Source organism: Typopeltis vanoorti, chromosome 8 (genome assembly GCF_054136105.1).
Source record: "Typopeltis vanoorti isolate ZY-2024b chromosome 8, IOZ_Tvanoo_1.0, whole genome shotgun sequence".
Classification (NCBI taxonomy): domain Eukaryota; kingdom Metazoa; phylum Arthropoda; class Arachnida; order Uropygi; family Thelyphonidae; genus Typopeltis; species Typopeltis vanoorti.
The window spans coordinates 72,573,064-72,591,851 of record NC_143556.1 but is presented as its reverse complement, the minus strand read 5'-3'; the positions used below and the strand labels follow the sequence as shown (position 1 = coordinate 72,591,851).

The 18,788-nt window shown below is 34.3% G+C and overlaps 1 protein-coding gene across 1 annotated transcript in view; it reads left to right on the top strand.

The window, feature by feature from the left end:
- LOC150104095 (dual specificity protein phosphatase MPK-4-like) overlaps positions 1-18,788 on the top strand; it is a 71,081-nt gene that overhangs the window by 31,355 nt on the left and 20,938 nt on the right. The window contains exons 4-5 of the mRNA XM_090396773.1: positions 1,070-1,178; positions 11,497-11,668. Coding sequence (XP_090252899.1) covers positions 1,070-1,178; positions 11,497-11,668 — 281 coding nt within the window. The remainder of the gene's footprint in view (positions 1-1,069; positions 1,179-11,496; positions 11,669-18,788) is intronic.

The following is an 18,788-nucleotide window of genomic DNA, read 5'->3' as shown; positions in this document are numbered from 1 at the left end:
TGGGTATATGTTATGTTAAAGATACCAAGCAATTTATGCAAACAGACAAGTCAAGTTTGCAGTTGCACGTAGCGCAACTCGTTGCAAAGGTGGAGTAAGCTCTGATCACTTTCCTTAGAATTTTCTCCTAATGCAAGGCACATTTCCTTGCAGAAATGTATGATGCTATGCATTAGGGTAATGGTCACTACCCATACCAGTTTCGACCTTTATTGAGGTCTCGTCAGTGGGAGCCAGACCTAAAAAATGCCAAGGGTGAAGTAATACAGAGCTTATAAATAGTTTACCTAAACAAGTTGTCATAAGGTGCTTTGACCTCATTAAATAAAAATCTCAGGATGAGAGTAATATGTAGAAAGGTTTTTTTTATTAATACAGGGAATACTTGGGAAAAAGGATTAAAAAACCTAGCTTATAAAATTGCTTGGTATCTTTAACATATACTCAAGGTAAAAAATTTCTACATATTACTCTCATCCTGAGATTTTTATTTAATGAGGTCAAAAGCGCCTTATGGCAACTTGTTTAGGTAAACTATTTATAAGCTCTGTATTACTCTTCAGCCTTGGCATTTTTTAGGTTTGGCTCCCACTGATGAGACCTCAATAAAGGTTGAAACCGGTATGGGTAGTGACCATTACCCTAATGCATAGCATCATACATTTCTGCAAGGAAATGTGCCTTGCATTAGGGGAAAATTCTAAGGAAAGTGATCAGAGCTTACTCCACCTTTGCAACGAGTTGCCTAGCGTTGCACTATGTGCAGCCGCAAACTTGACTTACTTGTCTGTTTGCATACTTGGGGAAAAGGATTAAAAAACCTAGCTTATAAAATTACATGGTATCTATAACAAAATAGTAAACATGTCGAAGTAAACAAAATAGCTATTTATTATAAATTCTTTTAATTATATATTTACTATCTTTTACGTTCAAAATCTTTATTATGTTAATTCAGAAGTTCGTGTTTTGATTCTCTTTGCAAATGTACCATTCTGATAATATAAAAAGAATATCCAAGTTTTACATTCACCTTGTGCTTTAGTAGTAAATAACTTTCTATATTCAGGAGATATCTGTATTATACAACACTACTGCAACTTGCTGTCATCAAGCAGCGGACATGACAAAATCCCAACTAATAAAGCTATTGAAGATTTCAGCTGCAAGTTCTGCAGGTATTAAAAACTTAAAATTTCAGCATGGTTTTTTCTTTTCTTTTTTTTTTTCTGGAATATCTATGAAAAATATCGATCAGGTAAAGCAGAAAATGAATTCATCTGTGAAAAAAATAAAATAAACCATGAGTAGCTATTTGCCACAAGAGGTGGCAATAACTATTCACACATATATATATTAAAGATTAAATGACTTAAAGCCGAGAGATAAAAAATACTGTTTAATTAAGCACGACCATCTTCATAGAAGACCTCTTTGGGTGTATAATAAGAGGGAACACCAACTAAATTGCGAAAGAATAAAAAAAACTATACATTAATGCATTAGCGTAATTCACATTTGAACTATTCTGTGTATCTCTTCATTGTTGGGCATGCATTCAACATCTTGTGAACGTCAAGGTTGGATGGCAGCACAATGGGTCTTTAAGATTATAACTGAGGTTGTTGTTAAGCTGTATATGAATGGGGACTATTTCTTTGGATTCCACAATTCTTCTTTCTAGTTCATCATAGCAGCAAAAGATATTTTCAGATTTTTCCTATAAGACTGAATGAATGACGTTTTCCTCATTTGTGTTAGCAGAATTCAGGACATCTTCAACAGAGCACTAGCTCTTGTTCTGCTATATGTGACATCTCTTATATGTTCATCAAGACGTAATTCAATGGATTTTTCTGTCTGGCCAAAGTAAGGTTTATTGCAGTTGCACCAAATTCAGTAAACACTGGGATATTTTAATTTAGGTTGTCGTGTTTTTGTTTGGGCCTACTTAGCAAGGAACAGAGTTTCAGAAGAGGAGTGAAAGAAGTCCGGATGTTGTATTTTTTAAGAACTTCGGCCAATTTTGGCAAAACGGAGCTGATATGGTAGGAATATGTAGCCTTTTTCACTATTTCTATCTTCAGTATGGCGAGGAGGCGGATTGAAAAATAACTTATTAGTTGTTTGTTTTGAATAACCATTTTGTTGAAAAGTAGTGAGAAGAAACTGAAGCACTTTGTTAATATCTTCCTTTTCACACAGGAGCAAGTGAGTATGTTTGCCTAGCATAGAGATAATACCAAGTTTTTGAAGTGGATAGTGATGGGACTGTGCATGGAAATATCTGTTGGTGTGAGTTGGTTTCCTGTAAATTGAGATTTTTAATTTCTCAGAAATATGAGTGAGTCTAACATCCAGGAATGAGAGAGAGAGAGAGAGAGCCATCAATCTCTAATTCTACAGTAAATTTGATTTTTGGGTGTTGACTGTTGAGGTGATCAAGGAAGTTCTTTAGAGATTCAGGACTGTGGCTTCAGATTAAGATGTCATCAATATATCTTTTCCACAATTTTGGTTTCAAAGGAAAGGAGGAGATAGCTTTTTCTTCAAAAGATTCCAAATAAAGATTTGCCAGTATGTTTTTTACACTTGAAACAAAATCGACGGAATTTTTGATAAAAGAAGAGGTCAAGCCAAATAAGCACTTTTGTGATTTTGCTAAATACTTGGAAAGTTTATAAGTAGATGAATCAATGCCTTCTACAATTGGTCTTAGTGGAGTGTTTTCTTTATGGATTTTTGATAATCCATTAATCTAGCGATTAAAGGATGAACTGAAAGAAGAGATAATCGAATATTTCTGGGAAACTAGTTGTTCTAAGAAGGTTATTTATATGGTTATGAAGTTCATGAGTTTGATCTCTGTCAAGAATCGAGTAAGTATCTGTTTGTAATAATTGGAACATTTTCTTGTTATAATCTTCAGTATTCAGGATGACAGTGGCATTAACCTTTATCAGCAGGAAGGATTATTATTATTATTTTTTTTTTTTTTGATTTTTAATTGCTTGACATTCTGCTGGAGAGATGTGGTCTGCAGGGGATTTCACATTGTTGACAATAAAAATTGATTCCATACGGAGTAAATTAGCTTCTTGAGTAGGAAGAAAGTGGTAGCCTTTTCAATTTTAGTAAGTAACAGCTCCTTTGGGATGGATTTTTGTGATATCATGAAATTAAAGCCCTTATTAAGAATATTCTTTTCTGCACTGCAAAGGTTGTAACTAGATTTGTTAATAACAAATTTTGGCGTTCACGAGATGTTGAGCTCATGTGCACGTCCATCAATGAGGAGATACATCACTTCAAATGTCAATACACTAATGCTTTAATGTATAGATTTTTTTATTCTTTTGCAATTTTTGTTGATTGTTCCCTCTTATTGTCCACCTGAAGAAGTCTTCTACGAGGACTAAACTAGTCGTGCTTAATTAAATAGTATTTTTTACTTTTTATCTCTCGGCTTTTAGTCATTTAATCTTTTTTAAAAATATGTCATCCGAGTAAATCCATTATGCCATATATATATATCTATAATTTTCTGGAAGTTTGTCAGTAGATTTGATTGAATAAGAATCCTTTACTGTTTTCTAAGCCAATGGTGAATGAGCATTTAAAGCTTCAGTTTCAGTTCCAAGTTAGCTGCATTTTCATACTAATGATTCTCATAATTATTTAGTGGGTATGAATGAATGAATGTTTGGGATTTTCTTTCTAAATACATTTATCAGTTTTGCATATTAAGTTTCACATGATTTTTTTTTTTTTCATAACTTGTTTTCATGAAGTTTGTGAAATGCTTTGTATAATATGTATTATTTAGCTATTCCATTTAGAATCTGCATCAGACTTGATCATAAGAAACTGGGATATCTTTTGTTTTAAGAATGATATGAGGAAATAAAATTTCTCTTTTACAAAGAAAGAGAAATAAAAAGAAACGTATATTTTTTGAAAAAGAGGAACATTAAATGGTACTGTTAATAATATGATTTAATTAAAAACTTATCCAAAAATTAGATAAAAAGTATTATTTTCTTTCTTGGTTACTCATTGATCAGTATTCATTATAATAAAATTATGGATACAATTACCATGTAGTAATAACTTCAGTTTAAACCAAAATAATTACCCAATGTTTTGACTTTCAGAGTATACATTTACAGTAATTTGCTGTTTATCCGACCCTTCATTATCAAAATAATGAGTTCTGATAACTGAAGGGTCGGATAATTGAATTACGATTATGTGATGCTCTACCAGAAGTCAGTTGACATGCAAGGGTTCAGTTAATTGAAAGGTCATTGTTTTGAAGGTCAGATAAATATTTGGTCGATTACTATATTATACAAAGCGATAAGCTGCATTACAATACACATCATAGTGTTCTAAGGTAATACTAATTCAGTCAACTGTTCACACTACTAGTCTAACCTCTGATGAAAAAAAAAATCTAACACAATAGTTGTCTCTATAATTTTATTATAATGGATAAAATAATTTACATAATTTAAGTGATTCAGTATTCATCACCTGTCGTGAGACCACTATTCTTTATTGAAAGCCTGAAGTGGCTTGAAAAAAATCGCCATACTTAGTGTCTGGGGATTTCCAGATTATCTGACCCTCTTAGTGCATTCACAGTACCAAATATGTTATAAGTTTTTCAACCTTATGTTATTAAGATTGAAATTTAAAAAAAAAAAATTAAGTTTTAATATTCATCATCCTTGTCACTGGTACTTTAAGGATCATAACTGGCCAAGTATCCTTGTCTTCTAAAACCATACTTTGAACAGGATCGGGTAACTAGCCTTATGCCTGTGTGTGTGTGTGTGTGTGTGTGTGTGTGTGTGTGCGTGTGTGTGTGTGTGTGTGCGTGCATGCAAATTTTGTGTTCTCTTGCTTGGTGGGGCTAAAGACCTAATTTTTCAGGAGAAAAAAATGCTATCACATCTGTATGAAACCAGTTAACTCACTATCAGTTGAAAAGGCTTTTATAAGGATTCTTTGCATCTAACATGGGATTCAAATGCAGTTCTTTCCAGCCAAAGGTCATTGTTGATGCCACCTGAGCGCTGGAAGTTGCTCTTTTGAAATTCAGATGCCATAAATTCTACAGATTGTACTTTTTGATTTGAGTGCAGTGAGTCATGTGACATATACTTTTCTTATGATTGGGCTTGACATTCAGATAATCAGTAAAATTGCAAATAACAGGCATTTGAACAATCAATAATCAGATTTTGCAATGTTAAATAAGGATTCAGTGTTCAGACAATAGAAACTCACACTTGAGTGGTTGATTTTTTTATGATAGTTTGGAGTTTAAGAAGGTTGGAGGTCATGTAACTCATTCTAGTAAAGCAGCTTTTCTAAGGTGAGTTATATCAGAAATGACACTTTTTTTTGTGGGCTATGATAAAAAAAAAAAAATCAGCTAACGCCTTTTTATTCCCGTAATACGGGAGTAGGCGAGGCCATTTAGCCCTATCTAACTTTTTGGAGACTGAGTGGGCAGTTCAATCTCCACTGGTACCCAATCAGAGACAGATGGCCCAAAGCTATCACTAATTAAGCGGTACACAGTGAAGAGAGACGGCTCAAATGTGCCGCCATCTCGTGGTCCCTAACCCTAACACGATATATTTAATGTCTGAAATAATGTGGGTTCTACGGTCGAATATATCACTGGTATTAAGAACGACTGTGGCATTACCCTTATCCGCTCTGGTGATGACGATACTTTTTTTCTTTACGTAGTTTCAGGAGAGCTGTACGTTGGGCATATGATAAATTACTTTTTGGCGGCGAAGAAAGTTTACAAAGTACCCTGTTCCTGTAAGCTGGCGTACTTTGGACAGACAGGCAGATCAGCATCCATCCGTCTAGAGGAACACAAGTCGTACATCTTCAAACACAACTATGGCCATTCAGGCTTGGCTGACCATGTTTTGGACACCACCCACAGGGTATCATGGAAGAAAACCACCATGCTCCACCACAGCAAATTCAAGAAAGAGAGACTTTTCTTAGAAGCAGCAGCAGCTCTCAAAAACCAACCAAATCTCAATAAATATGGTTGCATTAAGCTTCCGAAGATTTGGGAAACACTCATCACCAGAGTTCCCACCTTGCATTCCAGGCCACCTACTACTGCCCTTAGAGGGCGCTCTACCTAGATAGGACTTTAGTGTCATCCACGTGGTTGGGCTTAGTATTGTTTGTTATTTGTGTATATGTTACATTAATTGTTTTTGAAATCCCCGTAGATGTCCTAGTGACTAGGACAAAATATAGGAAGTATTAAATTCTCTTTAAATTCTTTTTGAGTGTTGTAAAAAATCCATTAAGCCTCCAACATGATGCATGCTATGGGTTCTGTATTTATGTCATTGTTTGACTTATACTGTATATTAATGATTGGAGATGGACTCAAAGGTGGTGATATTCATTTGTTTGCTGATGCTAATTTGGGGTCAAGTGAAAAGAAACATATCTAATTGAGAATCTCTTCAGAGTGATGCAAACACACTTATTCTATGGGTAAATGTTAATGAGTGGTTGAATATCTCTAAATGTAAATTATGCATTATGGATAAAGAACATTGCAAAGAGAGGATCATATTAATGGGAATTTTCTGGGATTAGTCAGTGAAGCTAAGGACTTGAGAGTTATAGTAGCTTTGAGTTAGTTTTTGGAGCTACACTGCATCAAATCACTGCACTTTAAAGAAAACACTAGCATGTAAGAAAGAAAGAAAAAAAGTTATTCTCCCACTTTACAAGACTTTGATAAGACTACATCTGGACTGTTGTGTGCAAATATGGTAACCTAGGTTCCAGGGAGATGGATGAGGAGACAGTTCAGGAAATTCAGAGATGGATGACCAAGATAATTGGCAAATATGGAATTGTGCATATGAGAACAAATTGAGAAGTGGTTTTCAAAATTTTAGGAATAGACTGATGAGATATAATGGGAACATTCAAGTTAGTAAGGGAAACTTGTATTATAGATACAAGTGATATTATAGATACATTTTGCAGTTTTTGGCAGTTGCAGGTGTGACTCAGGGTCATCCCTGAAAATTGGCCTAAAGATATGGCAAAGAAGCATTTGTTTGGAATGGGCTGCTGTTAAATGTGTATATATCTTGGTGAATGTGATAGAGATCTTATGATAGATATAGTGTCAAAATGATGTAACACCCATTCTTTGATTCCCTGGAGAAGTATACATAAGAATAATATCTGCATGATACAAGCACATGACAAAGTGTGATTGAAAAGAGCATACATACTGCAAGTATTGCAGATTTATATATACCCACAATAAAATCTGGACAGACAAGAAGTTCTCAAAGCTTGTTGTGGCTCAGGTTGAGCACCAGCTGAAATAATTGGCCACTGTGTTTGAAAGATTGAAGAATATTCAAATTTTACATATTGGACCAATTGATTAAAACTACCTATATACAATAGGCCAAAAGCTTGCAAAGAGACAAGAAGAAGGAGAATCCTGGAACACTTGGTGTTTGAAAATGTACAAATTCAAATGTTTTTGCTAAATTATTAGGCATGAAACAAAAAACAAATTATAAGAAAGTTGTGCAGGAATCTCATTTTATACTAGACATTACTAGAAGATGACAGTCCCTTCTGCCATCCCCTTTCTTGTAGGATACCTGTCTGTGGTGAAGGGGACCTCCCGGTGACTGGCCCTTTTTATTCTTTCTTTTTTACTTCTCCTGAGTCCTTGTTATCCTGCCTTTCAGACCACCACCATTTTTGGATCCATTGCTCTGTCGGTATGGTTGCCATGTAGTGCAACCTGTGAACATCCAGAAAAGAGGATCTTGCATTACTTTGACCTCTGCTTCTGCAAAATGGGCAATTTTAGATGGCCCAGTCAGGATCAGTTGATTAGTGAGCTTGCTTGCAAGGGTGTTGCAGTAAGTTTCTTGTCCGTGTTCCTGGAACAGGGCCCAAGGCTTGCTGTTGTGCCAGCATAGTATCTGGGGTAGCCCTGGCATTCCACTCTTGAGTGCAGTCACTGCATGCCAGTTTGTGGCTCTGTGGTGGGTGGTGAGATCTGGCATCAAACAAAAAATTCCTTGAGCATGAAGGCTTTATCCTCAAATTTTACAGGGATCCTCACAAGGTCATATCAAGTGGAGGGTGGCACCTGTGAACAAGTTACATTAAACTTGTTCTCCCGTATTTCATCGTAATTACAAGTGTTTTTTGTGCAAAATAAGCAGTAAACGGGAAAGCTAACAGAAGATACTAAGGAGCCGATTATTTCTGTACAACTCGTAAGTACCCTTAGTCCATTACTTTATCACTAGATATGCACCCCCTTTGTCCAATGCTCCTATCACCTTGTTGTAGTAAGTAAGTAGATTACTAAAACACAATCTTCCTTTAGCAAGACCATGCTATCCATCAAAGAGAATGTTGTTGTCGTCAACTCAATTCTGAATCCTGGTTCTTACTAGCCTCTAACACTTTTATCACAGCTTCAGACAAATAGATTGGCCTGTAATTCAAAGCCTTAATCTTATCGCCCCCTTTATGAAGCAGAACAGTTTTGCCCTCTTTCCACTCCTCTGCACATTCCCTCAAGGCACACGGGGATATACCAACAAGTCCTGCAGCCTTATTGACAATCTTGAGTCACTCAGTTTCCTTGTTTACTCAGTCCCTCTTGCTCACTCACCATGAGTGGCTCCTCCCTTCCCACTGCTCTCAAGTTCTGCATGATGTTTACTTTCATGAGGATGAAATATCTTGATGAATTGCTCATTTAACACTTCTACTGTATCATCAGTGGTTAAAAGGTTAATGTTCTACCATTCTCTCCATAAAACTTCCTAGGATTCTTTTGTCCTCATTAGCTAACTGCTACTACTCATGCTGCACTTTTTTACTATCCTTACCAAGCAAGTTACCCTTCTTGTTTGCACTTTGTTCTCCTTGTGAAACTGATTATTACCACCACTCATCTTACCACACAACTCCATAATGCCTTCTTCCAAATAGAATGCTTAACTTCTTCATTCATCCATTTCACACCTTTCTTATTTGATTTCTTGACCTTTGGAATGCATTCAGACATTGCCACTGCCAGACTGTTCCTGAACAGGTCCTAAGCAGCATTGATCTCCTTTCTTTTCAATTCCTCATTCCATGATATAGCTGCAAGCTCTCTCCTGAGCTTGTCATAATCACCAGCCTTGTAGTTTCACATGTATCCCCTTCTCACAGAAATCCTCATCTGGCTGGCCATCACCCAAGTAACATCCTGAGATATCAATTGGTTTACTGGTTTTCAATTATCAGTTATCAATTGGTTAAATCTCCTTTATTTAACAGAACTTGTCTTCTTCCGCATACTAAAAGTATGATTTAGGTTTTTTTCTCAACATGTCTAGTTAAATTTCCATCATTTTATAACATATTAATGAGATTTAATTCTAAAGAGTCAATTAACATTCCATTCTGGCATTTTTTTTAAAATTTATTTTTAACTGTAATCTTTATTATCATTACAATAATAAAGAGCTTAACTCAGTGAATGAACAGAGTGATCAGACAATATCAAAATACAGGTAAGTCTGGTAGCAAGTTGTTTATTTTGGAGTGGTAGCAGAATTTATTAGCATTAACTGTCTAAAAACATATTGTGTAAGTTTGATAACTTTATTGAAGAGAGGATAGATAGACTGACTGGTAGAGACAAAGTTTGAAAGGTTAATGATAGGTATGAATTTTTGTCCAGTCAGAGTGGACAGAACAAAGATAATAGCTTGGCTCTCTGTCTATGCTAAATAATTAGCAAACTTCAGTAACTGTAGCTAGCAGTAGAAGTAAACTCAAAAAATAAAATGATAATAATAAATAATATATGTGCAATAAAAAATAATACACTTAATTAATTATGCAGTATTATCATGGTATCCTGTACAACATCCCTTGAGGATATACATAGAGAGCTGATGATGTTGATGAACTTAAAAAAATAACTACACCTGGTATAGAAATACAGAAAACTATTTGCATTGATTTTCATTAAAAATATTAATTCTAACAAATCTAAAATCATCCCTTGTATTTTTATTATTATAATTACATATTCTCCTTCAGGGATTCAAAGCACTCATCAAAGGATGGCCATCTTAGTCACTTGTACTTAAATACCTATCATAACATTCATAAAATATGCATTCACAATGCCTAGCTTGTTCCACACACTTGCCACTTCATGTGAAAAGAATCTAGACCTTGAATGCTTCCTGCCTTTAGCCAGTTTCCCAGGAACATCCTGGGAAACTGGCTAAAGTTTCCCAGTTTCTTTCTGTACCAGCCATAAGCTGCAATATCTGCACTGTAAGTTCTCTTTATTAACTTATATATTTCTATCATATCTCCTTTCATCCATCTGTTTCCCCAAACTTTGCAGATCGCATTTACTTGGTCACCCACCTCTGGATTTTTTTCCTACTATCTCTCCATCTTGAAACCCAGTAACTATATCTGTATGCAGTATGCAGATGTGGTCTTATCAAAGCTTTCACATATAGTTGCATTATTAAGTAAATTGTACTTTGTAACAGTTAGTGGTAGTTTCTTGCTCTGATTTGAACCAGGCTAACACAAATAACACGCTGAATCAACAATCTGATACTAGAGTGAAAAACTGATTATATCTGAGGAACTTATACTGGAAAATTCAACTAGGTAATGAAGTTTCAATTTAAATACTGTATGTTGGTTTATTTGTACTAGTTAGATATGAATAGCACATCTTAAAAGGGCCCACTACTGATTTCTAGAACGTTAACTTGACATATTGTTGATAAACATTTTGTTTTTCATATTACTGTACTTATTTATTTTGGAGTCTCAGTTTCCCGTTTTTGATATTTATATGTCAAGCAGTGTATCATGAAAAATGCAAAAAGCAAATCATATTTAGTAATGTCTAGTTTTGAATATTACATAATTTTATCAAAAAAATGTTCTAATGGAAATTCTAACTGTTGTAAGTTTCCTTTTGTTAGGAAATGGTGCACAAAGATTATAAACGAAGACCATGATAGGTATATAATTGAGTAGGGTGATTGCTTTGTAATTGAATAGAAAAATAGTCAGGTCAGGGGGGACAAAAAAAACTGTTATAACTGAAGTTGCTGTATGTGTAGATTACAGTGAGGTATGACCTGGACAGTGTTGCTTTGAGCACTGTTGCTGGGCAGTATGGCTTACCAGAAAAGCTATGTCAGACTTTTGTACATTTTTCATCAGACTTATGATATGCAATGCCAATTCACTGCAGTTTAAAATAGATCTTTGATCATTCACAAAACTTTTTTTATATGTTGTGTTAACAGCAGATCTAATAATTTTTTTTCATTTTTGAAGTACTGAATGTAAAAAAAAAAATTAGAATGAGGGTAATATATGCATATTATTTATTTATTTTTACAGACAGTATTTATTTGACAGTACTGTAATTTTACCCCATTTCTCTGGAGACTATCCTGAATGGTATGATGTGAGATGGCATCACCTTTTAGATGACAGGAATGCTTGCACAAAATCTCTGTTAATTGTACCTTTGCCATGGATGTGTGAGTCTCTTAAAACCTGCAAAGGAAAGGTCAGTACTGAGTTGTTAAATTATATACTCTATCCAGAAGCATTGGGACATTCGTAAAGAAAAATTCATGTAGTTCTTTGATATATGCAGCTTGTGGTTTTCTTTCCACTAAGTTGTAACGTTTCTCACACAGAATGTCTGTTAATAAAGTGAGTGAAAGTGGTTTCCTTGGGTAATTTTATTTATTTTGCTATAACTCTTTTTAATTGTTTCAGAATATTTTGATCTCTGAATGGGTCATTCCTTCTATACCATGTTAATATTTTCAAACTCTTCTCAGTGAGTCTTTGATTCCAGGAGAGTTCATGTAATAATAATATGCGACAGGAAAATTGTGTTATTAAGATATGCAAATTCCTTTGCTCTAGCACTGCATCATCACAGCTAGTATTGCAGTATCTAAAATATCATAATATGAAGTTATTGTACCATCAACAAAACTCTATTAATCTGATGCTCTACCATCCATTACATACTGATGGTGTTTGGTTGATGGTACAGTGACCAAAGTATTATAATGTAACATTACATAACAGAATGTTATAGTTCATAGTTGATATAAGGCAGTCCTGTTGAAAGTTTTGTTAGTCTGTTACCAAATGAGAAGAAGACAGTGAAATTTATCACATCAAAGAATGCTTTCCAGACTCTAGCTGTACAGGAAGTATATAATTTAAATTATTGCTGAGCTTTGGGACCATAGAATTGTGGGCTGCACTTCACAAATGAAATCCCAACTGATGTAGTGTGAGTGGTGGGTGGCTTGTAGATCTCTCTTCTATACAAATGCATGCTTCAGTTTTTAGTTCAATAGTATGATCTTTATCTTATGTGTGATTTTCATACAATGATCTTTGGGAGTTTCCTTGAGGATATGTTCTCCATACCCATAGAATATATAAACCTTTGGTGTTTTCAGGGCAAATAAATTAGGTGAATTGGGTAGTCCTATTTAAAATAGGACTACCCAATTCAATTCACTTATGCATTGCTGCATAAGCATAAATTCTACTGCAATTTGCAACTTCTACTGCATTGGAGTAGAAGTTGCTACTATATTGGAGTCTGTATGTGAATATTGTATGCTTATGCACTGGTGTCCCATTGCTTTTGGAAAGAGAGTATTCAAGTTTTTTGTTTTTTTAACTAAAAAAAGAAAAACCTATTATGTGAACACATAATACATGCTAGTCATTTTGAGTGATTTTACCCCATTAAATCACATTGTATTTTAAATTTTGCGGTTTGCTTCAGTTGAATAATAATCAGTTGATCAAACTGTTTATGCAAAATTGTTTAATAGAAGCCTTCAACCATGTTTTATGGCTTATTTTTATTCATAGGGTCAAAATAAATAGTAAATATTTTTCATGAATCAACTGAGATCATTATTAACAAACTAGGTAAAACAGAGGAGTGAAGAAAATATGAAGCTGAATTAAAACAGACAAAAATTGAAAAATGAGCAGTTGAAAGAGAATGAAAATATTGAAAGCATCTGGAAGGATAACCATATCAAGGATAGCATAAAAGTAATAGTAGAAAACTTGGAATTCAAAGTACTGCAACTAAAAAGAAAAAAGATTGAAGTTATTTTCATAAAAACCTGTCATTTCATGCTACCCAGAGATATAACAAGGTATTTCAATGCCACTAAGTGCTTGTTACACATTGGTCATCATGTAGGCTGCAACAAGATAAGTAAATTTTATATTTAACGTGTGGTGATATTGTCTAATTTGTAGATTGAGTGTTACTGTGAGATGTTTAAGTGTGAAACATGGTGTTTGGTTACATTTCTAATTAGTTATTATTTTAAATTCATTGTTTCTTGTTAGTGCTGTGATACAATCAAAAGAATTCTAAGAATGAAGGAAAACTGAGTTAAAAAAACTAACAAACTTTATTGCTGTACAATTTTTGCCTAAGTATCATAGGCATCATGATTACAGGATCATGAAACGCTAATTAAACAATAAGTGACAATTCTAAAAAAAGCGCCACCTGGTAGCTATTGTTAAATATATATATAATTAAATAAGATCAGTAATTTCCTAACTTTTTTTATATAAACTTATATAAATATATATACATATAAACAAAATAAAATTATTGCTTTTTAAATCTACTAACCTTATCTATCTCCCACCAAGGAGATAGATGTAAACAATTGGATCTGTTTAAATTAGGACAATGAAGTAACGTTTCACATGTTTCTTTATAAAGATGTTCTCTGAAGAAACAACTTTTATGTAGGACTCTTTTCTTGTTCCAATAAACTCTGTGTTTAATGTTGATAGCATGCTTCACAAGTCCAGACCACCATTTAGGCTCTTAGTGTTTAATATAAGATTTGTGTTCTTCTAGATGAATTAAAGCCGATCTTCCAGTTTGTCCAAAATAAGATGACCCAAGAGCAAGGAATGTGGGAGACACCTGGATAACTGAGAGGTGGAAACTTGTTCTTGGGAGATGCAAGAAAGGTGGAGATATTTCTGATGGGGTAAAAGAAAACAAAAATATTCTGTGGTTTTTAAAACTTTTACTGTTCAGTAATTTTTCGAATTCTTTTGATTATGCCAACTCACAGTATTTCATGATTGAAACAAATCCGATACAATATGTCAGTGAAAGGTAGATCGTTGTGTAGGTTGACGGGAAAGACAAGTAAAGTGAATGCCGTGGATTTTCCAAAAACAGTATAGTGCTATGAATGAGAAGTATGCATACATGAGAAGTATTCATAGCACTATATGAATGAGAAGTATGCATGCATGGGAAGATGTAGTGGATGCATATGTGAAGAGGCCAAATACAGGAAGGAGTGAGTGTGGGTATTGTTAGATCCTGAATGGAGAACTTTACAAGTAAATTCTTTATTCAGGATTTAACATGATAAATATTACTAATTAAGGAGATACCTGCACATCAGCTAATAATTATGAAAAATTTCTTTATGTTAGGTGATAATGTGTAGTCCATATGTGCCATATAATGAAATTTATTCCTGTATAATTTAAATAAGAAGCTGAGAATTTTGTGTCAGTAAAGTAAGAATTGTGTAAGGGAATTGTTAAGTTATTTGTAAATCCTATTAAGCTGTCTAGTACATTACGAAATTTCCAGAAAGATAATAAGTAGTAATCCGGAATAATCGTGTATAATCTGTATGAGTCGAACATAGCGATGTAGGCTGTACCTACGTGGAAAGTGACATCAGAGCGACTACCTGGGATAGGCTAACCTAACAGATTAGGGAGAGTGTAGGATCACCCAATGGGCATGAATAGAGGGTGCCCGATAGGGTGAATAAAAGACGATGCGCACGATATTACGAGGGTTTTTTTTCTTCTTCGGTTCCTGGATCCCAGTTTTAGGAGGATTGTTGGGGGATTCGTGAGAGAGCGCGGTGGGTCAACTACAGTGATGACGGACAGCGGGTTCTTTTCTTGAGAATGCTTGAAGATTTCCAAGCGGAGCTGATCGTGATATGATGGCCTATGCAGAATCGAGCCTTAGCAGAATGTCCCATCGGAGAGAACGGAGAAAGTTTCCTGCGGAGCAGTAGACAGCACGTCACAGTCCGGAAAAGATTCAAAGAAAAGCGTAGTGCATCGCCAGGCGCAAAGATGGCTGATAAATATACAGTAAGGTAATCCAGATCTACATGAGATGGCGGCATGAAATCTGAAAGGATCCGGTAATGTAAAGATTTTCATTCTGTGTTAAAAATCGCTTAGAAGAATGAGAAATTTGTGTTAACTGTAAACTAAAGGACTCTAATAGAGAACTTTTAAGTGAGAATTTGATTGGATTAGTTAAGACCATGTGGAACAAAGACGAATTGTTGATAGGCAGTATTTTGATTGAGAATGGCTAGACTTGACTAATGAAATTTAGAATTAAGATAGTTATTGATAGAGTATTAATGAAAGTGTTCAATGCATGTACTGTGAATAACTTGTGAAGGAATTATATCCTAGTAGTGTCATGCTCACACTTAATCTTATCTTTTCATAATTGAAGGATTTAGCTTACTCGAATTCATTGTTGTGATTTAGTATGAACCTTAACTTAGAGTGAGTTTTGTTCTATTGAATAATTGAATTTTCTTAACTATAATTGTTTTGTGCTTTTCCAATAAACATGTTTTGTACCTTATACCTGAGTTTATGCCTGATTATGAATTCAAACCACCACTTATGAAATAGAACCTTTTGGCGGGAAGGAATTAGATATTATTGCTTAAGCGAGATTCAGGTCACGACTGCTAATTGAATCTGCACAGCACTAGCTTAAGATTAATTATTGTGTGTATCCCTTTTGAATTTAGAATTGTTTCCCTGAACAAGCGTCTCTTCTGTTATGGGATATTGACTGGCACAGCATAATAAAAATTTTGCTAATATCCGAAGAGGAAATAGATCTGAATTAATATTTTAAAGGCACAACAGCAGATTAGAAAGAGGGCTATTTAGAGGTAGAACAAGGTAAAATATAGAGAAAGTAACAACGTAACAGTATGTAGGATGTATGATATTTTGATGGACTAGGAGAGTTGTTTAAATATGAGTAGGGAACATGGCATCATAACTAAAATGGTAGTTGAGGAAGATTGTGGGAAGGTTCAGAAAGTGTGTGGAGGTGATAGCGAGAAAAAGTTTGACTATAAAGTGTACTATAATAATGTTGAAAAACAGTACAATGAACAGTAAGATGGTGAGCGCGGTTGAGTTGACAGCGAACAAGCTTGTGTGACTGATAAGATAGCGAGAGTGAATGAAAAAAAGATGCAAGATTTGAAAGCTGAGTTGGTGAACATGAAGCAGGAGAAGCGAATGCATAGTGAAATGAAGGTGATTGTAGATAAGTATGGACGAGTAAAGAAGACAGGACAAATGATGTTAGTATGAAAGCAGTAAAGAAAGACTTGCAAGTGGCATGTATGGGGATTCAATTACCAGAGGTGTGATAAACAAGAAGATGCACAAGGTTTGTTTTCCTGGAGATAAAATATATAGAGTGATTGAGGTGTTGGATATGAGGATCAAGCAAGTAAGAGTTTTGGTAGTGGTAGTAGAAACAAATGACTTGATAAGAACAAGGATAATGTAAGACTGGATATCAGGAGAGGATAAAAGATAATAGTGTGATAGGAAATTTAGTCAGTGTGTTCCCTAGATATGACAGTGATGAGATGAGGCAGAGATAAAGGATTATGAATGATATGATAGTGGAAATGTGTGAAGAAAAAGGAGTGCAGTTTGTTAACGTGTGGAATGAGTTTGAAGGACAAATTGAACTGTATAAGGATGATGGACTGCATCTGAATTGTTTTGGTGTGAGGCATTTAGAGAGACTGCTGCTGCTGGAAGTGAGAATAAAGAGTGCAGAGAATGAATCTGAGCAAATAAGATAAGAAGCAATATGAAAGAGTGGGAGAATAAGGAAGAAGAGATTGAAGTGGTGCTTATGAATGGAGAAGTGGGTTGCATGAGCATAGAGAATGAGAGAACAAGTGTGCAAGATAAACAGGGAAATTGGCAGACTTGGAATGGATAGGGGAACACAGTGTGAGAAAGGTTGAAAGGAGGTGATGTGTATGTAGGTAAGAAGGCAATGGGATCGCCTGAGATAGGGAGAATAGATGGATTGGAAGAAAATTCTGGGACGGGTAAGGAGAAAAGAAATAGCTCGAGGTGTACTATAGATATACAACTTTTCATGGGTAGGGGTTACATAAAGAAAATACCAATATATAAAAAAGGAAACAAATATGGATGTGGAAATAACTGGAAGATATTCTCCTGTCCATAGACTACAAAATTTTATCTGCTGTTATACTAAAAAAAAAATCTTACCATATGCTGAAGAAAATATAGGTGACTATCAGGCAGGATTCCCAAGAAATAGGTCCAAAGTTGACTAAATTTTTACACTAAGACAAATATTACAGAAAAAATGGAAATATAATTAGCCTGTCCATATTCCACTTATAGACTTTAGACAAGCATATAATAGTTTGTTGTTTTAAGGATACTTGCGACATAAGACTGAATGATATAATCACGTAATCACAAGAAAGATATTTATTTAACCAAATATTTCGGTCTGGAAATAGCAAACCATCGTCGGTGGTATTACAAGAACAGTTTAAAAAATATACAAGCTAGAATACTAACAATAGATCGTTGAAATTAGAACATGCCGCGTGATGTTATATCACTAAGTATGAAACGAAATATTTTGAAGTAGAAACATGATTGAATTTGCTATTGTTAGTATTCTAGCTTGTATATTTTTTAAACTGTTCTTGTAATACCACCGACGATGGTCTGCTATTTCCAGACCGAAATATTTGGTTAAATAAATATCTTTCTTGTGATTACGTGATTATATCATTCAGCATATAATAGTATTCATACAAGAAGACCTTTGTGGAGTATTAAATGAACTTGGAATAAATCATAAGATAATAAATTTAATCAAACTTTGTTTACAAACAAAGTTTGATTAAATTTACACTGAATTTACCACTTATAGCTGAATCATGTTAATTGCTAGTGAAATTAGATGTGAAATTTTGCTTTTAAATCAGGATTGAAGCTAGGAGATGCCCTTTCATCTATCTTGTTTAATTTAGCTTCAGAAAAAATTAAAAAACTGTAAAAGATAACACAAGTAGAACAGTTATACTAGGCAGATGTTATCTGACTAATTGGAGAAAATGCTGATGATATTACAATAATATTAAAAACAACATCAAAGCTTCTGCTGGAAAACTAGGATTACAAATCAACTAGGATAAAGAATAAATGACAAAATTTAAAAATACTGCTTCTTTCATATATCTTGGAATGCTGATTACTTGAGATTATTAGTTCAGAAATACAAACTAGAATACATCTCACTACATCATTTATCTTCCAAAATTCTTTCAAGTAGAGTTAGAAATATACAAGACAATCAAAACACTTTTTTTGAATATTAGTCAAGTGGGTTTTTAATTTATTGTCCTACATGTTTCACCGATTTTTGCTATCAGCATCTTCAGAGAATACAATTGGTAAGCTATATGAGAGTAACAGACTAGGTTTTTAACTGACAGTTCTAATTCATA